At 31.1% G+C, this 21,922-nt stretch overlaps 1 protein-coding gene across 1 annotated transcript in view; it reads right to left on the bottom strand.

Moving 5' to 3' along the window:
• LOC134272207 (uncharacterized) overlaps positions 1-21,922 on the bottom strand; it is a 77,823-nt gene that overhangs the window by 39,963 nt on the left and 15,938 nt on the right. The window contains exons 2-11 of the mRNA XM_062754453.1: positions 20,099-20,176; positions 19,636-19,852; positions 17,704-17,829; positions 17,437-17,518; positions 16,207-16,278; positions 14,989-15,095; positions 3,422-3,481; positions 2,640-2,699; positions 1,219-1,326; positions 137-412 (exon numbers count right to left, since the gene is read on the bottom strand). Coding sequence (XP_062610437.1) covers positions 137-412; positions 1,219-1,326; positions 2,640-2,699; positions 3,422-3,481; positions 14,989-15,095; positions 16,207-16,278; positions 17,437-17,518; positions 17,704-17,829; positions 19,636-19,852; positions 20,099-20,146 — 1,156 coding nt within the window. The 5' untranslated portion in view covers positions 20,147-20,176. The remainder of the gene's footprint in view (positions 1-136; positions 413-1,218; positions 1,327-2,639; positions 2,700-3,421; positions 3,482-14,988; positions 15,096-16,206; positions 16,279-17,436; positions 17,519-17,703; positions 17,830-19,635; positions 19,853-20,098; positions 20,177-21,922) is intronic.

Genomic DNA, 21,922 nt, shown 5'->3' on the forward strand with positions numbered 1-21,922 from the left:
AAGAAATATCAGTTTTGACCGAAGCGAAGGTCGATATTGATAGTTTTATGCTGAACAATAAACCATATTTAACACCAAAAGAGTTAATAACTATATATTATAACTCTACATTTAGTATGCATATTGATATACTCACCTAGATTGCGACAATAAAATATACACTCATTCATAATGCTGATTTTGAATACTTTGTGCTTGCGCATACTTGAAAAATCACACTTCCTGAGTGTTTCAAGTAATGTATTTTTCACATCCAAGCTCAAAAGAACACATCCTTCTGCAATTCCCTTTATACGAATGTCTGTTGGTTTACAAGATAACAATATCTGCAAATGCTTCATGATATTCGTCAAATCCTCGAGATTGATCTTATCAATATCCGTGGCTAATTTGACAGATACTCTAGTGCTATCTATAACCAGAAAGGTAGATAATGTACAAGTCTATGAAAAAAATATCTATTTCTTACTTTTAAAGCTTTGCTTTTCTGTCCAACTTTTTTAACAAACTCTTTTTTTTAAAAAAATCTTCCACAACCCAAATGAAAAAAAATATATCAAATGTTCTTTTTTTGTTTTTTTTTTTCTATTATTTTAAATTAAAGTTTTATTAAAAAATCAATGAAAATTATTTTTTTTATTTATTAAATTTTTTTATGATTGTAGATATAAATTGAAGAAAAACCTTTGATTTTTCTCTTTTTGGAATAATAAATTCGAGGACAACTTGCATTCTTCGCAAATTCTTCGCATTTCTTTACAAGCTCTAATTCGTCAATAGCTTCCAAGTAGGCCATTAATATATATATATTTACATCAAATTCGTATAATCTGTCCATGTAATCAAGCAAACCATAACGGTCAAGTGTAGAATTCTTAGCGTCCTGCACATCATTTACTTTCTCATATTTCGTAATGTTTGCTGCAATATATTGTTGGGATACAAATTTAAAAGCAAGAAGCACTGATAAGAAGTAAAGGTGTACAGTGCCAGCAAAGTTATATTTCATTTTTTTTTTTTGAAGAGTGCCAGCTATGATAAAAAAAAAGGTTTTAAATAGTTATGAAATATAGTTATAAATCGATGTTAGTACCATTATAAATCTGTTTATTTTAACATTATATATTAACAATTTATAAAACTATTTCAATATTAATTTTCATATTGAAATTGATTTTTAATCAATAACTGTGTAAATCATGAATGAATAAAACTTACATTCCAGGAGATATTTTAGTTGCGGTATTTTTTCTTCAGGTATCTGTCTCGCTATTTCGGCTAACAGCGGGTTCACTGAACTTCCAATCATTTCAATATACGTCGTTTCTGTAAACATAATTCAAAACGTTTGTGAATTTCTGGTATTAAATAAAGAATACTTGCAATAAGCGAAGTATATTTTTTTTTTTTTTTGAAGAATAACTTTCCAGTTGATAGAGTATGCCAGGCATCAATGACAGTTGGAAACGCGGGATAATTTGCATAACGGGTAAAACCCATTAAGCATAAATTATCCCATGTTTTCAACTATCGTTGATGTCGCTGGCATATTCTACTAACTAGACGGAGATACCTTATAATTTTTATTTCATAAATTGTTATTTGAATTTCAAAAATGTAGACTTATTCTTATATATTTAAATTACACAAAATCTCCCGTGACAAGTTCAATAATCCCCGTCCATTCACGTCAAATACAAAGACAGTTGCACATATTAGGTCTCTTTAGCGTCAGGCGCAAAACGGACACATGAGATTTACATACACATTAAATCCGAATTTTCAAAGTGATCACTATGGTGTTAAAGTGAACAATAAAGTAAATCAAAATTTATCACTATAATAGTGTCATTGCTATCACTTTAGCAAATCAATGTTTTCAAAGTTATCACTCTAGAAAATCAAACGTTTCATTATTATAGTAAATCACATTTTTTCATAGTGAACACTACGGCCAATCAAAGTCTTTATGGTTATAACTTTAGTAAATGAAATTGTAAAAGTTATCACTATAGTAAATCAAAATGTCAAGATAATCAAGTAATAACTTTAATAAATTAAAGTTTTTATGATTTCAAAGTTAATTACATGTTTGTTCTCTAAGAAAAAAAAATCAATTTTCTTCTTAATAACCATAATATAGAGAATACATTTTTATGTCAAAAACGTAATCGATAAGTCTGCAGGACACTGACATTCTTTCTATAACATTGACGCATCTTTTCTTATCTACAAATCCTCATATACCTTAGAATAAAAAAATTAGTTATTTTACAGAATCTTCATTTCATAGAACCATTCGACACCTCTACATTTACATCTAAGACTACAGATGAACGAACAAATAAACTAAATACATATTTAGGAAATATTAAGAAAATTTAAACTCCATTTAGAAAAAATCAAAAAAAAAAAAAGAAAAACCAGCAACCATACCAATGAAACTATGAAACAATTTTTCTAACTTGACAAGAGAGGTTATTATCCCATCAGGTTGTGGGTAATTTTAATAGTAGGATATACATGTATAAGCATGTTTTCACAAACTACACAGTGTTGAAAAGAATTCTTAATTACTCTATTTAGATTTTTAATTTGATTATACCCTTGCATTTCATTTTTCAAAGATTTAAAACAACCTTCCTTTTCCTCTTCATCTCTTTCTTTGAGAGCTTCCATCAAAGACAGTGCGTCAATTCCTATAAATCGTATATAAACTTACATAAAAATCAGAGAAAAATGAATGATTTCCTATACAAATAAAAAAACAATAAGTTGGCAGTTAATCTAACTTGCTTATTTCTATTATTTATTCCAGTCAATGTATGGTGATGTACGAGGGTTGATCCAAAAGTAATGTCACAACTTTGATAAAATTGCTATAAATCGACGTAAAGCAACAAAATTATATATGATTTAAGTTTTATGTATTTCAAACCAGACCTGAAAAATCAAAGGAATATGATGTATACTTTTCAAAATATCGGATTTAAACAATGCGCGTTGATGGTAGTCGCCTCACCTAAAGATAAAATCATATGACGGATACACGCCGTCATAGTTTTAAGGGTTTTCCCCCTCGTTTCATTAAAATTTTTAGTCTAGAGATGAACGAACAAATAAACTAAACTAAATAAATATTTATGAAATATTACGAAAATTTAAACTCCATTTAGAAAAAATCAAAAAAAAAGGAAAAGAAAAACCAGCAACCATACCTATGAAACTATGAAACAATTTTTCTAACTTGACAAGAGAGGTTATTATCCCATCAGGTTGTGGGTAATTTTGATAGTAGGATATACAAGTATAAGCATGTTTTCACAAACTACATAGTGTTGAAAAAAATTCTTAATTACTTTTTTTAGATTTTTAATACGATTATACCCTTGCATTTCATTTTTTAAAGATTTAAAACAACCTTCCTTTTCCTCTTCATCTCTTTTTTTGAGAGCTTCCATCAAAGACAATGCGTCAATTCCTATAAATTGTATATAAACTTACATAAAAATCAGAGAAAAATGAATGATTTCCTATACAAATAAAAAAACAATAAGTTGGCAGTTAATCTAACTTGCTTATTTCTATTATTTATTCCAGTCAATGTATGGTGATATACGAGGATTGATCCAAAAGTAATGTCACAACTTTGATAAAATTGCTATAAATCGACGTAAAGCAACAAAATTATACATGATTTAAGCTTTATTTATTTCAAACCAGACCTGAAAAATCAAAGGAATATGATGTATACTTTTCAAAATATCGGATTTAAACAATGCGTGTTGATGGTAGTCGCCTCACCTAAATATAAGGTCATATGACGGATACACGCCGTCATAGTTTTAAGCGTTTCCCCTTCGTTTCAGTAAAATATATTTGTGATTCGCAAACACTTCCACGAATTCCACTTTTTTAAAGAATTCTTGGTACCATTACACACTCAATTTTTCATAATTAAGCCCTCTGTCAAAATTTTTTGAACAGAAGCATAAGAAAAACTTAAGAATTCACATGTCACTCTATACGTTTGTCTTTTTTGACAACGTCAGACACCAGTCAGCGTTTCCGTCCGATCTCCTATCTTTTGTTCTTCTTGTCCTCTGCTAATCATTCAGTGACCAATCACCCGCCCAAAATTGCTGAAACTATCTATTAAGATGTCTCTTATTTACATTCTTTATTCTGTAAGTCTGATTGATTATTGAAAATGTCGCTAGTGATGATTCCAATATTTTGAAGCAAAATGCATTACAACTCGTCGAGCCCTTTTTCCCATTTCGACAATCCCTTTGTTAAATTCAACAGAGTAAAACAACAATGATTATGATCAAAAATACCAATGCTGTCATTTAATTTTCAATTAAAGACTAGAAAGTGACGAGAATTGTGTCTTTAAAAAAATTAGGAGATTAGGTGCTTTTTTAGAATCTTAATGTGTTTTTCTTTTTCATTCTAAGAAAAAAATACACTTCAAAACGTGACGTTCCGTTTTGACGCGGCGACACCCCCTATGCTCTTTAATGTAAACATCTGTAAAATAAATTCAAATAAACTTTATTAAATTAAGATTTCAATGTTAATTATATTGATATTTGTGCATCTTTTGGTATATTGTATTTGATAATATGACGCCAAATATAAAATATATGGACACTGTGACATTACTTTTTGATCAACCCTCGTACATAGTAAAATTCTTGTAATCTCTAGGTAATTTTTCATAGTGGTTAAGAAAATGGTTTGAGGAAGATATCAGGTTTAATGTCTGACTGATAGCACACACTGAAAATTCATCAGCTACCGGTAAATTTTCTCCTTTCGAGATTTCCTCTCTAATTTTTTTTTCAGATTCATTTGCATAGTTTTATTGTAATCGTATTACTAATGCACTAATGCTGTTGAGAACAAGTGACGCTAATTCAATGACATATATAGTAAAATGCATCGTTCACTCCAGTAAACGCATTTCCATACTATGCTTGTAAAATTAACATGAAGCAGACACAGCACAATGAATGTGAAGTAGAATCGATATATTAAAACAAAATATGTGTTCCAGCTCAATTTCTTGTTACAAAATTAAAACCTTGCAATTTTCAGATAAAAACTAAGCATTTTCATCACGACGTTGTACATGTTTGGTGCGCGACGTCATTTTTTTGTATGCCTGCGCGATAAAAATGAAACGTGCAAAATCATCTGCATATTATCTGTCAATACACATTTTTATGGATAATGTTCTCGTAAACATTGTCATAATTCACTCACAACTTGGGATTATTTCAACTAAACACAGCGGGAAGTCAATTTTTTTTTCTCCCAGTAAAATAAAGTAGTATGAAAAATATAACAAAATGATGTACATGTATACAAGTTAAGAAAGAATATTAATCTAATCGGATTTGAGAACATTTTCCTGAAATTTTAAGTACTGTTATCTATAATAAATGGTGACAGATTTTAAAATCTTGCTCGACATCCCCCTACAGACAACATCAAAATCTTTAGGTTAAAGGCGAATCTTTATTGGAAGGTCGTTATAAAAAATCAATTTAGGACATACATTTATATTCTATCTCGTTTTTATAACTCGATCTTTTTTTCGGGGAATTGAATTCCAACATATTAAAAGAATTGCCATTTTAAAACAACGGGCCTGTCCTTTGGCATGTGTGCGCTGGTGCTTTTTCTAGTGGGCACGAAATTCGTTTCACCGCACTTCTGACATTGTACATAGCTAACGGATGGCAATATATATTTTCCACAAGTGTAATGGGATTTAAAACCACTAAAGGTTTAATCTATTTATCAAAGTGAAAAAAATAATTGCTGTCTGCTCTGGTCGAAAATGCATCGAGTTCACTAGGCAATTTGTACGGTATTTATCAGTTCCATTTATAGTTTGGAGATATAAGTAGCACATAGCAAGGGAACTCTGACGTCACGGCACTTATTCATTAGTCTGTGCTGAAACTTTCTTCAGCTACTCGCCGCGTCCCTGCCTCTCATGATTTTTCGTCCTTTCCGTGTGTTGCAAGTTCGAGGGCATTGTCTGTATTTTCTTTGTAATGATCTGCTACTTTAAAAAAGTTTCAGAAGTTCTTCAAACTCGCCACTCTTTTGTAAGACACAAACTTCTGATATTTCTTTGCTAAAATGTTTTGTCGGTTTGTCGATTGTGATACAATTTTCTTTTTTTTTTAAATAAGTCGATGTAACTTGTAATATTCTTCCTTAATGAATTGAATGCAAAATTTATATGATATCAATACTGATTTATTGAGTTTTACTTTGAAAAAATAGAAATAAATTTAGCCTTACAATTTTCCTCGTAAAGAATACTCTTGATTTAAGCATGTTAATCTTTGATGCATCCTTTTTTTTTTAATTATTTGCATATATAAATAAATGTTTTTTTTCTACATATCAAACAAGCTTTTTTGCATACGTTTCATTCTTTATACTGTATACTGTTGAAAATATATTTCGCTTTTTTTTTACTTAACTACAACAAGCGCAAAAAGATTTCTACTTCAAAGCCTATTGTGACATCAGCAAACCCATCATCTTTCTTAAATTGTAAGCAATTTTATTAAACTTAAAAGTACAAGTAACAAACAGTGATCGATATCAATGAATCCATAAACAATACAAATATGTAAAAGGGAATTGGAAATTAAAGTAAACATCCCGTGTTGATCAAACAAATTCATCATGATTCATACATGTAGGTATTATTATTCTTCAGAATTATACAGTCAGTCTGACTGGTTTTGGGCAAGTCATTTGAGGTGATATGTCTCCCTTACGCACAGGGTGCCAACTGTTGTCACCCTTCTGATTAAAATTAAATAAAATAGGCAATCATGCAGGGTAACAACTGTTTTGTCACCCTTTGAAAGCAATAACAATGGTTTAAGCGAGATAACTCTTATTAAGTAATTATACATGTACCATATTGCTCTGTTTTAAAACAGAATTTTAGAAACATATACTTTAATCATGAGACATTGTTGTCTTTGTTTGATTGTTTTATTGGCAGTATCTTAAATTATTCGTCAAGAATTTTGGGTTCACTTTAATCACCAAATATTGAAAAACTACATCTTGATTTTTGCGAACATATTTTAGGAGTAAAATAATGGACAATATGTAATGTAGCTGTATATTCTGAATAAGGACGATATCCTCTGCTGTACCACAGAATCTATCATATAATTAAGTTTGGAAGAAAATTCCTGACCAAAAAAATTGTATCATCCAACATTGTTACAGTGTTTTACATGAGTGTGTAGAAATGCATAATGCAAAAAAACTGATTGTCAAATGTTAAAAGCATTTTCTGCAATTTATGTATGTTTGAATTATGGGAAAAAACAAAAAGTTGAATGTGTAGACCTCCCTATTGTAAAGCAAAGAATTTTTTACCAGGCGAGACAGAATATTTTTTTCTCAAATAGATAGCTCTAGGAAGTGTTCTTTCTACAGATATTCAATTGCAAATCATAATTTACAAATTAACTTACGGAAACCCATACCAATATCAAAATATCAAATTAAAATGTATTTCTAAATTGAGACTGTCTTCACACCAACTGGCAATTGAAACAGAGCAATACAGAAATACATTGTAGATATTGTTTTTTGGTGTTCAGATTATGTTGAGGATGAATTTCATTTTTTTTAATCTGTCCTGCTTATGAAATACACCGTAAAAATACTTAAAGTCCTATTACATGTGTTGGGAAAAAACCTTCAATTGTTGTAACTTTTTAATGTTGAAAATGTGAAAGAACAATGCAACTTTGTTAAATTTACTTACTTTAGCCTAAAAACTAGAAAAGACATGTTTAATTAATCATTTATGTCATATACATGTACATATATGTATGTATCATATGTACATAATTATCGTATTCTCCTTTAAAACTGTGCAGTTACGTTTGCATTTGCTTTTACTGATGAGCTATAAAGCTCAAAGTCAATAAAGAACTTGAACTTGAACTTATGAAATTCTGACTTTAAACAAAGCTATTTAAAAGACTGGAACATCAAGTTAATAGTGATTTTCCTGCCTCATTTAAGAATTGATTGTACTCGGAGAGATATTTTAGGTGGCAGATAAGCTACATGTAGGGGACATAAACACAATCAGTAGTTGATAGTGTTATATTACTGCATAATAACTAATGGAATTTGACAATGGAAAAAATGAAGTCAATTTGTTCGTCATACAAATTTGTTTTCAATTGGCTTTTATTGTGTTTCGTCAGTAAAACATCCAAATATGAAGCCGATATAGCAAACTTTCTGGTGTTTTGAATTTCAAGTCCACTGTGACATACTTACACGGGAATGGAATGAAATTGACTATTGTTTATTTCTAATGCATCGTCAATATACCTTAGTTCGAATAAGGCCACAACAAGGATTTTTTTTAACAAGTCAGTTTAAAAAGTAGCTCAGTTAATGTTGAATGGAATCTCAACAGTTTGTTGAAATTGACGTAAAGGGTAGAAATGATAAAGAATGTGAGACATTGAGGAACTACTACTCATGAATAAAAAGTTTTCTTCCATATGTAAAACAATGATCTCTCACAATGGTTTAACCCTATCATCTGGGGCAAAAAATGAAAAATGTTTGTCGTCAACCTAATTATAAGAATAATTATATTAACTTCTGAGGAAGTAAATGCGCATTTTTTTTCTTGACGCCTTCAAACGTAAATATCTGATCTTCATTCTTATTCCTACCTAGGTCCCAGAATCTAAAAATTTTATCAACTTTAATACAAATAGAAAAGAATTAGTCTTTATGAGGCCCTTTTGTTTCCTTCGATAAAACCATTTGATAATGTGATTTTACATTATTTTGATCCTTCATTTTTTTATGATATTGGTGTTTATTTTCAATATCGATCACACTAGTCTTGTGATTAAGAGATAAAATATGGCGGTCAAATAAAGAAAAAAATGAGGGTTAGTCTAATTACATCGCGCGTTTATATGAGTATTTCTAAGAATAAAGTATCATTTTTAGAGTTACATTGGAGTATGAGATGAAGTCGGTCACGTGATTGAATTCTATAAGTGAATTTGATCACATACCGACTTCATGTCATATCCAATGTAACTCTAAAAAAGATATTTCATTTCTTATATTTATATTTTACATTTTTAGTCATGTCACAAAGAAATATAGGCATTATTTAGACTTTGCTATAGAAATGCAACACAACGTATCCACGATGTCCTGTGACGTCACAATCGTAACTTTCCAAATGGCTCGTGCAGTTTGCTTTCCATAATCAGGAAAGTCTGATCATGTGACCAACTCATGTCATTGAAAATTGAATTTCAATTTTATTAGCATTGTTATATAAGAAAAGACATCAGCAAATGTTACTTTTGAATTTTAGTGGTCGATATTTTTATACACAAAACATATCAAAATAAAACTAGAGTATTCTAATGAACGCATGTGCCCTGTTTTAATCTTTCTTAAAGATGTAGCTAAATTTAAGACTGTTCGGCAATTTATATTCTACTAGCATATTTACAGAATTTCATACAAATTAAATCTAGCATGATAGTTTATAAATGCACAAAAACATCCACACAAAGTATAAGAAAGCGATTGAATCTGTCAATAAAAACGATTCAAAACCTAATATTCATCATTTAATTGAAATTATTATAAATAACTTTTTATTACTTTACATGTGTTAACACGGGTTTTGCTAGCGCTCTCGAGCACTGAAACTACGTTACTTCATAATTCTGGATTACACGGTTGGGCATTCTACTCATCTCATCTTAACTTTATGTCATTGGAGAACTTACTGATTAAAATACATGTAATTTATTTTCACTTATGTTTTAAACGTATGTGAAAAGCTAGAAAAAAAAAGATCTTCAAAAAGATTCGAACAACCTCCAAAGCTAATGATAGGCGTAAGACTAAATGCGTTACCCACTACCCGGTATATGCTACGAAATCTTCTTGTTATTGTGTGTCATTGTGCTTTTAATGAACGATTTGTTGAGACAAATAATGTTTTTACACCTTTCATACATAATTTATCTTTTTTTTTTGGCTTTACTTCTTTTATCCAACTGTTAGACTTTTGTGTTTATACTAAGTATGATTACGGAATCCTCCGTTTACTTGATCATAGTAGAGCATAGTAGACAACGGGTGTGACCAATCAACAAGGGATGCTTACTCCTCATAAAAATCTGCTCTCACAAAAATACCCCACTATACATTATATCTCTTATATTGAATAGTAAGTTATTTTTTGTGGACCGGTTATAATTGGGTTTTTTTATTATTTTTTTCATAGTCATATAGCATAATTGTGAAACAAAATGTCCAACAAGCCCCAGGGTTGAATATCTGGGGTGGGGGACGGGGACTGTTAACAAGTATCTGTGCTTATACGTTCTTTATCACTCTTTTATAAATTTTTAATAAGGAGATAATAATGCAACTTTTGTAATATTTCACAATGACATCAGAACTTAAAACTTAGAATCAGAAACAGAATCTATGAAGATTAAAGTTTAATCAAAACTTGGAATTATTCCCCAAAACAGATCAATGAAATCAGAAATAGGTCCGAAAATCAAGACCTGATAAGTTTTTTCGAATTCAGTATAATTATTAAGAATATTAAAATAACATTATACAAGATGTGTTTGTGACACACTGATGCCCCCGTATGGCAACATAGTGAAGATTAAAGTTTTTTTAAAAGAAAATTTTAATACATTAGTATACAAATCAGGGTCTTCTAACTGGAAATACAATTGTGAAACATGAAAGCTCTATCAGCATTTCATAAGTACAGAAATATTCAAGATAAAGGTCAGAAAGTCAAGGTTATTGGTATCCATTGAAAGGTCTTTCCACAAAGAACACATGTGTGAAGTATGGACCCCCTAGCACTAATCATTCAAAAGTTACGGCCAATGTTAAAAAGATTTTAAAAGTAGGTTAAACTCCAAGATCAAGGTCAGAAAGTCAGAGTTATTGATACTGAATGAAAGGTCTTGTCACAAGAATTACATATGTGAAGTATGAAAGCCCTAGCCCTCACTCTTCAAAAGTTATTGCCAAGGTCATTATTTTTCATAAGTCCAGAAATCTCTAAGGTCAAAAGGTTAAGGTAATTTGTGTCTAATAAAAGGACTTGCCACAAAGAATACGTAAGTGAAGTTTGCAAGTCCTAGCCCTAACCTTTAAAAAGTTATTTCAAATGTTACTGTTTTTTCATAAGTCTGGAAATATCCTAGGACAAGGTCAAAAGGTCAAGGTTATTGGTATCCTATAAATGCTCTTGCCACAAAGAATACATATATTTAGTATACATGTATAAGCTATATCCCTAACCGTTCAAAAGTTATCGCTTAGTTTAAAATTTTTCAAACGTAGGTCAAATTCTAAGGTCATGGTCAAAGAGTCAAAAGTCCTGATATCAAATGAAAAGTCTTGTCACAGGGATAAAAAAAAGTATGAAAGCACTAACTCTGACCCTTTTAAAGATATGGTCAAGTTTTGTTTTTTAAAAGTAGGTCAAGCTCCAAGGTCAAAGGGTCAAACCTCCTGACATCCAATAAAGCGTCTTTTTACAAGGACTACATATGTGAAGTATGAAAGCTCTAACCCTTACTGTTTAAAAGTTATTGGCAAGGTTAAAGCTTTGTTCATTAGCTCGTACGTTAATATCCAAGGTCAAGGTTTCAACGTCAAGGTTGGTAGTATCGAATGAAAGGTCTTGCCATAAAAATTATATATTTGAAGTATAAATGTCATGGTATGTACGGTTCAAAAGTTATTGCCAAAGTAAAATTTGGAATTTTTGTGTAAAAGTGCAATATGCTATGAACTGTATGAAAAAAGATCCATGCATGTCTTCGAGAAATGTGGTTTGTTTTCTATATATTACAAGAAGACGTTTCTAATATTCCATGCAAGTTCTTCTAAACGCTTGAAAAATACGGATGAATTGAAATTTTTAAATGAATGAAGCGACATTCAGATTTGATGTTGAATGTCTTTTAATCATTATACATTTATTTTCATATCAAAACTTTAAATGCATATAGATTATCACTCAAGGGTTACAAAACCATTTGTGTATATAAAGTCTAAGAGTTGAAACCGATCTTAAAATATTGTAATTATTTATAAGGTAAATTGGTAAGCGACATAGAAATTCTTACTTTGGCATGTTTGTGTTGAATGGCTGTCATTAGTTGATTGGAAGAATGAGAATATGGAAGAATTGAGCTTATCCACCAAAGTTGACCAACAACCCAACCATAAAGTAGGTTTTTTGTTGAGGTCTTGTAGTGTTGTGGACAATTATGTAACCCCCCCCTTCCATGAGAAATTCTTGCTGAATCCATTTTTTATTCCGAAAAGTTGAATTATTAACATACTAACGAAGTAATTTGGTCATTAGGGTTGCTTCCATTAGAAAAAAAAAACTTCATAAAAGTTTCAGAATGTTAACACTCTCCTTCGTACTCAGTAACTAACCAAGACGCTAATTACTTTTTCGATAATAATTTATATAAATACATATGTATCACACTGAGCATAAAACACCAAAGGTGAGCATATGACCCATGGACCTCCGACGTTATACCATCTTTCTGGATAATTCCACCAACCTCCTAAAATCTCTTTTTTTCAAAGTTTGTTGGCAAAACACAATAAGCGAGTGATACAATGCAGTTCTACACTTATATAATATTAACCCTATAAAATACACTTATAATAATATAATAATATACACAAATAATAATAACTCTAAATATCAGACTCAAGCCTCGTTTAAAGTTAAAGAATTCAGCAAAATAAACCACTTGATTACGAAGCTTTATTTCCATGATTTTAAATTGCTATGGAGCTAGCTCACCTATCTTTTTGTATAAATGTTTATTATAAAAGCCCACCACTCAAAATTTAAAAGTCCTCACTCTTCTCTAAAATAGATCAAAGATCAACGTCACATGAATTGTAGCGCAGGTATATTTCATACTAAATTGACAATCAGTGTACATGCTAAAGAGCATAGGATAACCCCTAAAATGTTTTTTTAATGCTATATATTGGCACTTTTAACTGAGTAAAGTATGTCATAGAAAATGACCGAAGTCACAATGTCAGTATCCATGGCAATTTACAAATACTCTAGTGCCAAGTAATGTATGTGTTAAATACCCCCCAGTATCAAGTTCATATCTCTCACAGTTCTTGAGTTACAAGGTGTGACAGACGGACAGTCAGACAGCTAGACGGAAAGACAGACGTCAGATAAAGTGATCCCTAAGTGCCCCTCTGCTCCACAGGCGACACAAGAATATATATACAAAATGCCATAATTATGGAATTTTTTTCAGAAAAGTGGTGCAATTACATTTTGTAAAAAAAAAATGTCAAACTTGGACGCTTCCGTACACATGACAGCTTATGGCGAGGGTTGAATTCTTTCAATTGTATTTCAACTCCAAAGGTCGGGTAAAAAGGTCAAAAGTGTTGGAACCCAATGTAAGGTCTTGTTACAAAGACAAGGGTTAAAGTATTTAGCAAACAGTGGATCAAACGCTAGGTCAACATCGATAGGTCAAAAATATTTATACCAGCTGAAAGGTCTTGTTATAATGAATACACATATGAAGGATGAAAATCCTAACTCCAACTGTTTAAAAGTGATGGCTAAGGTTAAAGTGTATTATTCTTTTTTGAAAAGTTGTAAAGGTAGGTCAAACTCCAATTCAAATTTGGTGGTACTCATGGAAAAAGCTTGTCACAAGGTATACACCTGTGAATATGGAAGCAGTAGCTCTACCCATTCCATAGTTATGGGCTAGGTTAAAGTTGAAAAAGACAGACAGAGGCAAACAGATATACATAAAGACATACAGACAGACAGGACAAAAACAATATACGCCCTATCCTCGTCCTTCTCTCCCCCATCGACACTCAAGGCAAAAGAACGCAAAATATTTAATAGCTCCTAAAATTACTCAAAGATTTTAGAATCTCTGTAACATCAAACGTACAAGTGAGTCCTATCGGTTGTGAAAGTCTAGTGGTTGGGCTCTAGAGGAGAAATGGTTTAATTCTCTTTCATAGTTCCTCCAAACTTACTCGTTTAACATGGATAGTGGCAGTTCCTTAGCATTGAGTGTGAAAGTCCTGGGTTTTTTTTACTGTTGAAACGGTTGTTCTGTGACACGATAGATCTTGGCCAATAGAGAAGCAATATGCAAAAAATTGTTTTTTAACTTCTTACAAAAAAAGGGTTACCTCTCTAAATGGATTGAGATTGTTGCGCTGCATTGCTTAAAACAACATGCATGCTACAAAATGTGTCTTGCATCCATAAATTCCCAAAGACTGACTCACCTCAACACCCAGATTTTATTAAAAAAAAACTAAGATATTTAGTCAATAGTCTGGAGAAGAAATAGGCGTTTCTCTCTGAAAGGTGGACGGAAAATCCGATTTAAAAATATTTTTTTTTCATGTTTAAAATTCCTAATCATATTAACCTACTACATTGTATCTTTAGTTAATATATCACTATCTTCCACTGCGAAAGATGTGGAAAATATTTGCGATTGCATGCAAGTCTTGTTGTTGCTTAAAGGTTGTTATGGCATTTGTAGGAGTTACCATATGCATTGTGCCCAAACCTAGCCATCTTCCATGTCAGCCGCCATTCCCGAGGACAAGAATTGATGCACAAATGCATCTGCATCAAATGGGTTTTTTTTCAATTTTTATTTCACTTACCATAACCAAAGTAGTCTACATTAATCTTTCTTATACATGCGAATTTATTATGCATCTCTCTGAACCTTTCTTTGTTCTTGGGACAATAATTAAAGTAGATTTAATCTCAACTAATTAATATCGAAAAATTCTAATTGAATAGGTCAACAGCTACGATTTATGAAAACAAACCTTCGTTATCAAATTTTTTCTCAATCTTTCTTCTTCTGGGAAAGCGTTTCATCTTAAAGATGTATGCCACAAGACCACAGATAAGTGTTGCGCAGAAAATGATTAGCCTATATAAAATAGAAATATTTTGATGACAAAACAAAACTCTAAAGTATACTTACAACACTTACTATCTACATCTGTAAATTTAATTTTTGACAAAGTGTAGCTAATCTGGTTTGCACTTATAAAGAGGAGAAATTCAGTCTTGGATATATTCTATGACAACACCAATAAAAAGACGATCCGAGGTTAAGTTTCTCATTGTTTAACATTTTTATTGAAATTAGAATAAAACATTTTGAAGGAAATCTTTTGCAATGATTTAGTTTTTTATATTCATGAAGAATTCGTTGCATAAATTGCATATTTTAGTGTATTATATTCAAATAAATATAATTGTTTATAATTATTTCAATGACATGAAAGTATGATTTTTTTTTTTGATTTGTTATTATCTCGAATGGTTTACAACTCTTTTCATAAAAAAAACGCCGCCCAGAGTAAATTTGAGACTGCTTTAAATGGGATGTTGTGAAAATTGCTCATTATTTTGGAGATCCTTCGTAGATAAACAAAACCCACAAATTTGGCAAATGGTGATACACCAGTTTCTTATCAACTCTTCATTCTTAAAAGTAAATTTGTACCTTTGAAAACACCTCCGACTTTAGAAACAGCATTTTATTTTTCTTATCAACGTCAATAAAGTGCTTCTGTAATCAAAACTTTAGCTCTGGCATCATCAAAAGATAGAACAACTTGTTTTATTGTCTAGATTTTCGACAATGAATTCACATTCATTTATACAGCTTCATTTATACATCGCCGATATATGGATGAAATATTGCTAATTGGGCGTTAAACATAAATCAATCTTTTATACAAAAAATCTCAATAAACAAACGTTTTTGTTTGTTTTATTTTCATTTTTAAACGAATATTTCCCGGAATTGCTTAAAATCCAAACTACTTAAAGCACTGTATCAGAGTTGAAATTGAAAGTTTTCAGATATTTCTAATTTAGTAGTTACGGTGGAATTATTTGTCAAAATCAAAAGAACTGCTGAAAGAATTTTGTCTAGTATAATCTACTTGGATACCATGATTGATTAAAATTTGTACAAGTACACGTACAAATCCATGACCGAATTTAAGAAGTGATTGAATTTTACTTACCCGGTTAAGAACCAAACTAACCAAACTTTAATGTCATTTTTGTTTGATTTCGGGGTTTCATACTCAGTCTGACTAAAAAATAAAATAACTCTTATTCACTTCACTTATATCAATTCTGTATCTGTTTTCCTCCTACATATCCAGGGGAGAAAAATGCACATTAACATATATTTATACATTAACATTTATATTTTTTATTTCTGTCTGTTTACTAGATGCTGTGATTTCATTAATATTCGTGGCGAACAATTTTCAAAACATCGCAGTTTTGAGGATACGAAAATGGATAATGGTCCTTATAGAAAAAATCTTTTCATATTTTTTTCGTGTTTTGCTTTAGTAGGATCAATCATGCCATTTACAATAAGTAGAGTACGTAGATATTAAAATATAGTAAAAACCGAAGATAATTTTTAGAATTTTTTATTATCTTCATTTTACTCAATTGGTTTTTCAAAAGTCTGAACCTTCAAGTGGCGAATTTATCTTTAAAGCGCACATGTATATACGGTAAATTATATAGTGACAAAGCAGGATATTAAAAGTGTCAACAGTAAAGTAATCAATTTACAAAATTATGTTGGGTACGTATTTTTTATTTGAACGGCGTGTTTCTGGACTCGACAGAGACATCCAGATTCCCTTGTTTGTGAATTATCTACGAATCAACAACGAAATCCACGAAAATTGATATTTTGCGAATACTGATGAATCCACAGTACTCCAGGGCATAGGGGAAGATTTTCAAAGGATCGATGAATGATATCAACTAAATAAACCTTCCCCCAGATACGAGATACCTGACCCAGTTTGGTAAGGTAGCTACTTCAACTGGAAAGCGGAAAATGCAAAGAGAGACATTTCATTTTTTTTTCAAAGACGAATTCATATAAATATGAACGATGAATTTAGAATTTTTAACTCCTTTAGAGACTTTTGCAAGTAGAAGGCAAAATTTAAAAAAAAAAAATTCAAATGAAATTGAAATATTGTTGGCATAGTGCTAACCTAATCAATTATAAATATACCTGGTAGTTTTAAGATCACCGGGTTCTAAGTTAATGAACATATATTAAGGATAGTAGTTAATCTGTGACTGATTAAAAGCTCTTGATTATATGAATGTGTCTTGAAGAGAAACATTAGATTATCCAAACTTTAATCTTTTTGGTAGGGAGATTTTTTGTTTCCATTTCATAATGTTCATGTGAACATGATTTTCTAACTTACCTTGTAGAGTTCATATCTGTCGTGCAATTGTTGTCTGCTCTAAAACATCCGTGACTTATGTCAATATCAAGACACTCTGGATCTGGGAAAACAAACCACAAAATCATAACTTAATTGAAATACCAATAATGCATTAAAAACAAAATGGATTAACATTACAACAAATACAGAATATTTCAAGGAAAAGTTTCAACAAACAACATCCTGTATTATCTAAAAACATTTTAGGGTTTTCAGTAACGAGAAAAGCTATGAAATATTGCTTACATTTGTATACGTCCCTGGAGAAGTAAAATTCTCTTGGACATCCCGACGAGAATGTAGAACAGTTCAAGTAACTTGGAGCGCTGTTTTTTCCGCTCGTATTAACATAATGAAATACTGGACAATAACCTTCAAAATAAAAACACATTGTCATTTTTTTTCATACGTAGGGTAAAACATGCATACATGTATGTAAGTATCAAAATGAAATCTTTGTCACAAAAAACTTTACAATTCAGTAAGTATTTAAGTGAGGAAAGCAGTTAAAAATTAATATAAAGTACACTTATTACATGTAAACAACCCCCCCTTTTTTTGATTTTTTTCACTTGACTTTTGTATTAAAACATGTATATATAGCGGCCATCTCAGTGTGAGTGAAAAAAATGTTATCAAAGGGAAGTAAAAACAGACTAAACAATACTACTACAGCATGTGTCCATACAAGAGGACTTTGTATTCTTTACTTCAAAAGAGCAAAATATTCGCGCTTTACATTTGTAAAATCCAATTTATGGTCACATTTTACACTTAGGTTTAAAAATTCTTATGATTTATGGTGTAAGGTATAAAAATGAATTAAACCATTGATCGTGGAACTTTATCCCAAATCGGTTGTTTATGAAAATATGGGATTATTCTGTGTTTTCGCCGTATAAACCGTATTGAATCTGCCGCTTAATATGAATCCAATAGGGTAGAGCTGAAATGTAATAATAATGATCACAATGTTCCACTTTCCTTATCCTCACTCATCGCTAACATTCTCCTTTCTGTGTTTCTTTAATACCTTTTCCTTTTCTAATTCCTTCTCTTGTGACCGTTTATAAACCTTAATTGGTCAAGTTTTCCGAGTAAATAATAATTTTGATTTGTTAGTTTAACGTTCCATCGAGAATTTTTAACTCATATTGCCGGTGGATAGCTAAAAATTTAGATATGTACTCAGCACCCAAAACATTATCAGTGCGGGATCTTTCTCGCTCCAGCCCCTACTGTAACATGCATCTAGGTTTATACAGTCTCATCTGTCAAAAGCAAAAGAATGGGTTTCCTCGTCTCACTGCAATATTCGAACTTTAAATAACGGTATCTATTCTTAGGGTTCTGGTCTCAAAGTATTGAGAGACTTTGGGTAAAAAGATAAAAATAAGCTTTACATTGAAACACAGATGCGGAGCACCACAAACTGAAAATAACCATTCCCGTCATAATGCTATTCGTCAGTTTATAATCAAATAGATTTTTTCTTCAATGAGGAAACATTCTCTTTAAATACAGAGCAAACTTACTGTTTCTTGGCAATTACTTTTTGCCAGTAAATAACTGTTGCAATTCTCGAAAGAGAATAAAAAAAAAAAAATTTTAAGCAATGAAACGATATTTTTTGATAACGTCTTATTACTGCAACAGTGCGTGCAAGCAAATTGGGTAACGTGCGTACACACCGTTGCAGTTATGAGACGATATCTTTAAAAAAATATTAATCCATTGCTTATATTTACATGTTGTACTCTTTGTCTTGACTGCAAATGTAACTTTCATTTTGAGACCCATTTATTATACTTGATGCAGACTATAGTGCATAACGAACGAGCCAACATAACAACTTCTGATCTATTTAGCGTGATTTTTTATCTTCGCTTTTGAGTTGCACTTCTTCGGCATTCAACGATTTAACACGAATATCTTTAACCCTGTACTCAGTGTCCATAATTGTGTGCTTTGAATCTTATTCAAATCATATGAAAAAATGTGTGTGATGTAAATATATACAGTTATGTATTAAAATATGCCATTAATTAAAATTAAGAAATTCAGTTAGTGAGAACATTTAGGAAAATAATTTGAAAAATAAGAAAGTTAAGACATTATTTTTGTGTACTTTAGCTACAATGCATAAGACTAATTAAATAATTTAAAAGAGTGTCAAACCTGGGTCCATTGGAGCAGTGAATCCACAAAACTCGACATACTCATTCAGTGAACTGCTTGGGAGGCAATGATAAAGCTTTTTATTACGGGAAATTTTCCCAAAAAGACTACAACCAAGTCCTTTAGATGCCAACTCCCAAGCTGTCTTGTTATTTGCCGCTGGACATGTCTGCACAATTTTTGCCCCGGTAGGCAAATCTCTGACAGATTTAATTCCCTTCATTAAAAAATATTAAATCAAGTATAGAAATGTTATTGCATTACTATTGAATAATAATGTTTTTCTTTGCAAATAAGAGATGGTGTCCATTCTTTTGATAAGAAGAGCAGAGTTGCAAACAAAATAAAAGTTTAATCTAGAAGTGATATTTATTTGCTTCAAATTTATGCTCACTTTACGTCATTACTTCACACATTACAAACAACCCAAATTTAATAATTGAATCAAAGTCATACTTCGCACCTTGAAGTTTAGCATTGCAAAAAAACATACAATAATCCAGTCTCTCATTTTAACGTCTGCTCTATGAGGAAGGAACTCCTAAAAAGAATATACAATATATTAATATTAACTTAGTACATAAGGTCCTGAATTCATCAAACTTCAGGTCAGGTCTAGAAAATAAAAGGTGCCCACAAATTTATCAAAATTCAGAAGAAATTCGTTTAATCAATAATGCTCTATAACTTTAGCGTTGTCAAATAAGGTGTTTCGAGGCATAACTTGTAGGAAACAAGATTAAAAACCATATTTTAAACTTTCATTTTCACTGAAAAATTAAGCAAACTCGTCATGAATATGGGAGGTTTTTTTTCATTTTCGGCAAAGGAAAAAAATCTAAATTGCTTACCGTCTCCCAGAAAACGGTAATTTGCTTGTTCATAGCCTCTTTCAAATCATATCAATTAAAATAGACGTCGGGATTACTGTTCATATCATTTTAAAATGAATTGAATTCCATGAAAATACCCTATTTTCTACATAACTCTGTTAAAGCCGTAAAATAGGGGAAAAAGAAGTTGAAATTGATTGTGATTCATAATGGATCTAGCACCAAAAAATTAGTCTAAAGTCATTTACTAGATCTTGACCTTAATTTAAGCTGCATTTAGATTTCAAGGTTAAATATCAAATGATTGAGAATATTCGATATTAATATTATTTCTTATGCCCCCGTAAACGAGGTTTCGGGTATACATAGTTTTTGTCATGTCCGTCTAGCTAACTGTGTGTCTGTATTTGACCTTTGCCTTGGAGTTTGACCCATATTAACACCAAACTATTACTTTTTCTATATCTTTTGAACAGTATATATCAGGGCTTTTATGCTTCATGTATGTAATCTTTGTGGGAAAAAAACTTTTATTGATTTTTAAACACTATAACCTTTTGACCTTGACTTTAGAGATTTCAGTATTTATGAAAAAACTTTTACCTTGGCCATAACTTTTGAATGCTCAAGGCTAGTGATCTCATACTTTACATATGTAATGTGAGAAGTTTCTTCATTGTTTACCAAGAACTTTAACCTATGACCTTTGAGTTTGACTTATTTTAAAAAAAAATCAAACCCATATCATAACTTTTTAAGGGTTAGAGCTAGTACTTTCATACTTTGAATATTTAATCCTTGTGACAAGATCTTTCATTTGAAATCAATAGCTTTGACCTAGACCTTGGAGTTTGATCTACGTCTTACAATTTTTGATCTTGGCCATAACTTCTTAAAGGTTAGGGCTAGGGCCTTCATACATAACATATGTATTCTTTGTGACAAGACTTTTCATTGGATACCACTTACCATGACCTTTTTGCCTTAAAGATTTGCATACTTATGAAAAAAACTTTAACCGTGGACTTCTTTCATATGCCACGATTGTATTTCCATTGAGAATACCCTACTTTGGGTACCAGTATATTAAATCTACATTTAAGAATAATAGAATCATTCATTAATACGAGTGTGGGATAGTGAAATTCCACCAAGGGGACAAGATTCACGGTCTAGGACGAGGCTTTGCCGAGTCCTAGACCCTGAATCTTGGCCCCGAGGTAGAATTTCATTATTCCCGCATGAGTATGTAATGAATGATTATTTTTCTTGCATTATTTTATCCAAAATAACGGCCTGTCAATGACGTCGCCATGATTTGGCTAAAAATATATTTTTAATTTTCCATAAAATTATTAAAAATCTAAATGCACCATCGGAGTCAGCGTTCCTGAAAATGGATTACACGTAGTGTAAACTGATAAATTAAATTAAACCCCGTGTAAATTAATTAG

This window comes from Saccostrea cucullata, unplaced genomic scaffold (genome assembly GCF_032062105.1).
Source record: "Saccostrea cucullata isolate Sc308-1 unplaced genomic scaffold, CSIRO_AGI_Scuc_v1 ctg231, whole genome shotgun sequence".
NCBI lineage: Eukaryota > Metazoa > Mollusca > Bivalvia > Ostreida > Ostreidae > Saccostrea > Saccostrea cuccullata.